The sequence below is a fragment of the Hordeum vulgare genome, chromosome 2H (assembly GCF_904849725.1).
Source record: "Hordeum vulgare subsp. vulgare chromosome 2H, MorexV3_pseudomolecules_assembly, whole genome shotgun sequence".
Classification (NCBI taxonomy): domain Eukaryota; kingdom Viridiplantae; phylum Streptophyta; class Magnoliopsida; order Poales; family Poaceae; genus Hordeum; species Hordeum vulgare.
Window position 1 is genome coordinate 58,735,742 of NC_058519.1, and position 6,506 is coordinate 58,742,247.

At 45.5% G+C, this 6,506-nt stretch overlaps 1 protein-coding gene across 1 annotated transcript; it reads left to right on the top strand.

Moving 5' to 3' along the window:
* Positions 1–1,822: 1,822 nt before the first annotated feature.
* Positions 1,823–6,506, top strand: LOC123429550 (3-oxoacyl-[acyl-carrier-protein] synthase I, chloroplastic-like). Its single transcript, XM_045113575.1, has 6 exons — positions 1,823–2,738; positions 5,279–5,452; positions 5,565–5,678; positions 5,768–5,869; positions 5,986–6,055; positions 6,154–6,506. The coding sequence occupies exons 1-6, from the start codon at positions 1,878–1,880 to the stop codon at positions 6,219–6,221; spliced, it is 1,389 nt and encodes a 462-aa protein (XP_044969510.1). The 5' UTR covers positions 1,823–1,877; the 3' UTR covers positions 6,222–6,506.

Below are 6,506 nucleotides of genomic sequence, written 5' to 3' on the forward strand. Positions count from 1 at the left end.
TTGACGACCTAGATATACGTGCCGGACTTATAAACTGAAACGGAGGGAGTAGTCTTTTTGTACATGTGCTTAGAGGATTCAGTTATTGAAAATACAACGGGTGTAAAGGACATTACTTTCAGGACACATAATTCATAGTATATTTGGGTACATGAACAGTTTTTTTTTTTTTTTGCAAGGAACAAACAACAGATATTACTTGAAGGATTAGAGCGCCGTTTGGTGGAAGATGTTTTTACATTTTTAGTTCATAGTTAACCGGACAAGCACGTTTGGCCCTTGGTGTATATATACCCTATAAGGAAAAAAAATTAGTAAATACAAATAGTTCAAAACATTTTTGAAATAAACTTGACCTGTTGATGTACCCGTATAAAAAGCTTGGCCAATGTATTACTTTCATCCTGTTGTTGGTGGAAAAAAAATGAACACTACATAGAACTTGGAGCTTAAAGTTTTTCCTGTGTGAAACTTTATCTACTATAAAAAAAGGTGAAGTTTATTTCAAAAAAAAAAGATTTGGATTTTTTTACGGAGCCAAAGGGTATTTCCCATTAAGAACAAGTATGTTAGACTCTTCGGTGTATATACACCCTATATTAAAAAATATTAGTTATTTCAAAAAGTTTATTCTTTTAATCATAACATTCAAAACTTCTTTTGGAATTAACTTGAGATTCTATTGCACTTGTATAAAAAGTTTGGCCAAGGAATAACTTTCATAGTATTTTTGGTGGGGGGAAACAGAATCAACGTTATATAGGAATCAATACTCACAATTTTTTTTCCCTAAAGTCGATGGGAGTTTTGCCTTCCCGAAACTTTTTATAAGAGTACAAAAGAAGGTCAAGTTTATTTTACAAAATGTATTTCTCTTTACTTTTCTGTAATTACTATTTTTTGGAAATTTTGCAAAACTCGTATTAGATTTATATTGTCAGGCCAATATAATTTTTTTGCCTTGAAGTCGACGAGCCATGGGAACCATACTGACGCCACACCCGTTGCGATGAAAAAGTGTGGCCGAAAGGGAAGGTAGATGACACAGTAAATGGGGTGCCCGAGGAAGGGTAAAATTTAGCCGAGCGGTAGAAATTTTTGAACTCAGATTAGGCGCACAAAATTTGACTGTTGTAGCCAAGCGGTGAAACAATTTTATAATGAACAGTAACCTGGTTAGTAGATTTGTTTGTCTTTAAACTGACGGCATATACGTTAGGACTTGTAAACAATGGCTATACAACAGTAATGTGTATAGCATGTCGCAAGTGGAGGGTAGTTTGCAGCGCGGAAGCAGCTGTCGATGGTTCAATGCGCTAGTTGGGCCTAGCTGGGGTACAGGTCGGAAGCATGTAGTAATACGCACAGACCTGATACAGATAAATAAACAATACAAACAAAAGTTAAACTATACTAGTAACTTGGTCCGAGATGGATGGTAAGATTTCAGGGACATATGTCTTCAGGAACCATTGTGTATTTCCGTGTCGCAACCGGTGTTTTACCGAACGAAAAGAATTAGCTGATGTGGGTGATTTCACCTGCTCTAAGATTCGTGTCACGATCTCATGGCCTAGGTGACCGTCTAAAAATCCGATGTCACATTTTTAGACTTTTCAATAAACTTTCGAGCTTAGCGTTGGCCTGACCTAAAGTCCTAATTTTTTTTTTCTAAAGTTTTTCTTTTTAAGTCCTAAACTAACACGGTACGTTGTCACGAAATTCTTGTTGCCTCCGGAACTCCCGGGAGCTGGCGTGTCGAGGCCCATCACGGTTGTGTTGGGCCATCTGCAACATAGTCGGGCACGTACCTTCTAGCGTTCCGTTGCTCCCAAATAAGGCGAGCAGCAATCTTCAAGGACCTGCAGCCACAAGCCATGCAAAACCTGCTTCTCCCCAATGCTGCCGCCGCGCCCTGGTGCGCGCAACCGCGGCGGCGGCCATCCCGCCTCCCCGTGCGCGCCTCGGCGTCGTCACCGTCGGCGCCTCGGCGGGAGACCGACCCGAGGAAGCGGGTGGTGATCACGGGGATGGGCGTGGTGTCGGTGTTCGGGAACGACGTGGACGCCTACTACGCCCGGCTCCTCGCCGGGGAGAGCGGCGTCGGCGCCATCGACCGCTTCGACGCCTCCGGGTTCCCCACCCGCTTCGCCGCCCAGATCCGCGGCTTCTCCTCCGAGGGCTACGTCGACGGCAAGCTCGACCGCCGCCTCGACGACTGCCACCGCTACGCCCTCGTCGCCTCCAAGAAGGCCCTCGAGTCCGCCTGCCTCGCCGCCGGCTCCAGCGTCATGGAGAAGGTCGACAAGGAACGTGCCGGCGTGATCGTCGGGTCCGGCATGGGCGGCATCACGGCCTTCTCGGACGGCGTCGAGAACCTCGTGACCAAGGGTTATAGGAAGATATCGCCCTTCTGCATCCCGCACGCCATTACCAACACCAGCTCCGCCATGATTGCCATGGACGCGGCCGTCGGCTTCCGGGGTCCCAACTACTCCATCTCCACCGCATGTGCCACCTCCAACCACTGCTTCCATGGCGCCGCCGACCAGATCCGATTGGGCCGAGCCGACGTCATGGTCGCCGGCGGCACCGAAGCGGCCATCATTCCGATAGGGCTCGGCGGGTTCGTGGCGTGCAGGGCACTGTCGCAGAGGAACGACGACCCCGGCACGGCGTCGAGGCCGTGGGACAAGGACCGGGATGGCTTTGTCATGGGCGAAGGAGCCGGAATACTGGTATATTCTGAACTCCCTTAGAGCAACTCTAGCAGACTCCGCATCCGACCGGCCCGCAAAACGCGTTTGCAGTTCACGCAAATCCGTTTTTGCAGGCTGATGAGGACCGACACAGATGCAGACCCCGCATAATGAATTCGTAAAAAAACATATTCGTGAAATATACTTTTTTTACGGGTCGGCTTCTGCAGGTTCTGATCTGAGGCAGCTCCTCCCGACCCGTAAAACTTAGATTTGCAACTTAAATTGATCTAGCACACTATTTTTTTTTGCTTTTGCAACAACATTAGATACAAAAGATATCACCAAATCTTGGCTAGAATAGCAAAACCAAAGAAAACAAGAACCAAAAGTATGCATTTTAGAAGATTTTCAACTTCCATAACTGCTCCCACTAGTTGAAGCAATATCTTCTCCACGCACTCATTGTTGATCTGCGGATTCTTGATCTTGCTTTCTTCATTCTTCATCTTTGGTTCCAAAGAAGTAGACCTTGCTTCCCCTCTAGTTGCACATGCAGCCGCATCATTGCCTTTGATTGTACTAAGGAGTGCACTAACATCTATTAAGTTTCTTTCTATCAACAAATCAATATATTGGCCTTCCCAAAACCAAAATGAGCATCCATCATCCTACACAAAAGAATGAGCAAGCTCGAAGTGAGCTACCGCAATTGAACTAAAGAATGAGCAATGGAACGAGCTACCGCAAGTGCACGTACCCTGTCGTTTTCGTATTTGTAGAATACTCATCCGGGGTTCTTCGGCGTGCCCGAAGTGAGCCGAAGCACTTGGTGCGGGCAGTTGACGCACTCTATGAGCGGCATCGGCAGGCCACAAAGACGTTGCCCGAGCGCCGAGCCCGGTGGACGGCCGGACGAGTCCATGCCCGCAAACCTTCGGCGGTGGCGGGCGGACCCCGTGCCTACATGCGGCGATGCTCCCTTGCCTGGGCTGCGGGACAGGCTCCCCGACCACTCCATCGCCTGGGGCAGCAACTGGCGGCCGAAAAAAGCCAAATCCGGCGGCCCGCGAAGAAGTGTCGCAGATCTGCAAATCCGGCGGCCCACCGATGCAGGGGAAGAGAGGGGAGGCCTCGTGCGCGTGGCGGCCTTTCGGCGTGCTCCTACCGGCTGCTGTCGCCGGAATCTTGGGCGGCGGGCGGCGGCGGCGCGAGGGGGGAGAGGAGAGGTGGTTGGTGGGAGAAAGCGCGGGATGAAATGTCCCTCCACCAACCGCTTCCGCTTATATGCAGGGCACCGGAGCCGCGAGGGGGAAACCCGCGTTTTTCTGGGTTGGGATCGGGATTTTGTCGCGCCCCCTAAATTTTTTTGCAGGCCAAGGCGGGATGCGGGGTCTGATCGGGCTGGTTTTTTCGCCCCGACCCGCATTTTGACGGTTATTTTACGGGTCGGGGCGGATGCGGGGTCTGCTAGAGTTGCTCTTATATCCCCCTCTTTTCTGAACTCCCCTCTCCCCCCTTTGCTACAAAGCCTATTCTTATTTTCAGTATATTATTTGACTATTAATTCAACTAATATAAGTATATTTTTTTGAACACAATAAATTATTTACTTTAAACATTTTACTATTATGAATGTAAATCCAATAGAATAATCTTATAAGATATAAGTCGTCTTTTGTTCACTACTACCTTAACTCAATCACTAATGCGGCTTTTCCATGATAAAGTAGGACATACACACTTTTATATTAATTCTAGCATGTCAAAAATGTGCAATCTATCTAGAGGATGTTTGCCTCGTGGTCTTATCGAGCTGACGTTGGTTCATCAATGGTGAGCGATATGTATAGTTACAAGGAGGAAATAGACGTGTAGCGGAATTAAAAGGATCGATCGTAGGAAAGAGCAACATGTCAATATTCTTCGTCACCAAACAGATTATTTGCGATGATGATGTATGGATGATGGGGTGGACGGTAGTTCTCGCTACATCCAGTAGTTAGCCAGTTAGGGTGATGGCAGAGCAGCCGAGGCAAAGGCCGTCGCGACGGGTTGAAGGAGCTAGAGCTGAATCTCGGATAGAGGAAGAACTGAAGAAGAGATGCAAGGAAGGTGGATCGTGGAGTAGAAAGGAGGCTTGGGGAGAGAAGTTTGTTTATTTTATTTTTCGTATCGTGCTTGATGCGCCTAATATTTTGGAATGTAACAATTTAAATTTAAAAGTTTGGAAAGTGTTTTTTCACAAATACGTGAGATGTGTTCTATATCTATTTAATGAATATAAGCAGAATAATAAAATAAAGGTATGGACATCCACTTATTTATATTTGCTGTTAGCTCACAAATAGATTGATGTTCATTGGTCACCCCCATATGTATATGGATTTTTGGGATTCTTTTATTTAAACAATAAATTTTCCTTCTAAATCAATAAATAATTATTTTGATTTGTTTGTTATGAAAGCCCGAGCTCTATTTTGCATCTTTGGGGCATACATGTTATACAACATCATTACCTTTTCCTTCTTACTGTGGCTAATGATCATTGTGTTAACCTCTTGAAAATAAAAATACAGGTCATGGAAAGCCTCGAGCACGCAATGAGACGCAATGCTCCGATTCTTGCAGAGTACTTGGGAGGCGCCGTAAACAGCGACGCTTATCACATGACTAATCCGAGACCAGATGGCTGCGGCGTGTCGATGTGCATCAGACGGAGCCTTGAAGACGCAGGCGTCACACCAGAGGAGGTGACGATCATATATGTTTTATTTTCTACCATCTGAAATTTGTTAATGTCGATCACCATGTAATTAGTTGCAAGATGGGTCATGAATTGTAAGCTAAATATCTTCACTGCAGGTCAATTACATAAATGCTCATGCAACATCAACCCCTGCCGGTGATTTGGCTGAGGTGAATGCTTTGAAGCAAGTCTTCAGGGACCTATCTCGGATAAAACTGAATGCAACCAAGGTCCACTTTTTAACCTCAGAAGCTTTAGAAACATTTGTACAGTTCATTTGGATGTATGTTTCTGATGCATGCAACCTCTATTTTTGTAGTCAATGATAGGGCATTCCCTGGGTGCAGCAGGCGGTTTGGAGGCCATCGCTACCATCAAAGCCATAACCACCGGATGGGTCCATCCTACTATAAACCAATTTGTAAGTGCTTGTTTATGTTCTGAATAGTAGGTCGTTTTGTATGTATGCTGAAATTGCATTACAAGTGCGATATATGATTACATGTTACCATCAATTGTGATCCCTGTAAATTACAGAACCCAGAGCCGGCAGTTGATCAATTTGACACGGTGCATAGTGTGAAGCAACAACACGAAGTACACGTTGGTGAGTAGTATATATATGCAAATGCAAAATATAACCAAATGGGGCACACCTTATACACTCCTCGCTCATTTCTTTCTGCCCTTTACGTCAAAATGCAGGTATCTCCAATTCATTTGGATTCGGAGGACAGAATTCAGTGGTGGTATTTGCATCATTTAAGCCATGATGTGTGTTCTATTTATGGTGATGTACGTGTATGTGATTAGAGCAGGGGGGCAGATATATTTTTTTAGCGCAATGGAAGGTGGCATGTTCTTCGGATAGACTCTTCACCACCCGATTCGTCTCGGGCATAGTTTTAATCTTGTATGACTTTTGATACTCGCTGGATGTTTAGTTTGTGTGTGTGTTTTGGCTGTGTACGTTCTAATTATGAAGAGGTTAGGTCTATGCTCTATATATTTGTATTGTTTAATGCAACATTTTATGTTAATAAAAGTGATCTTTATTG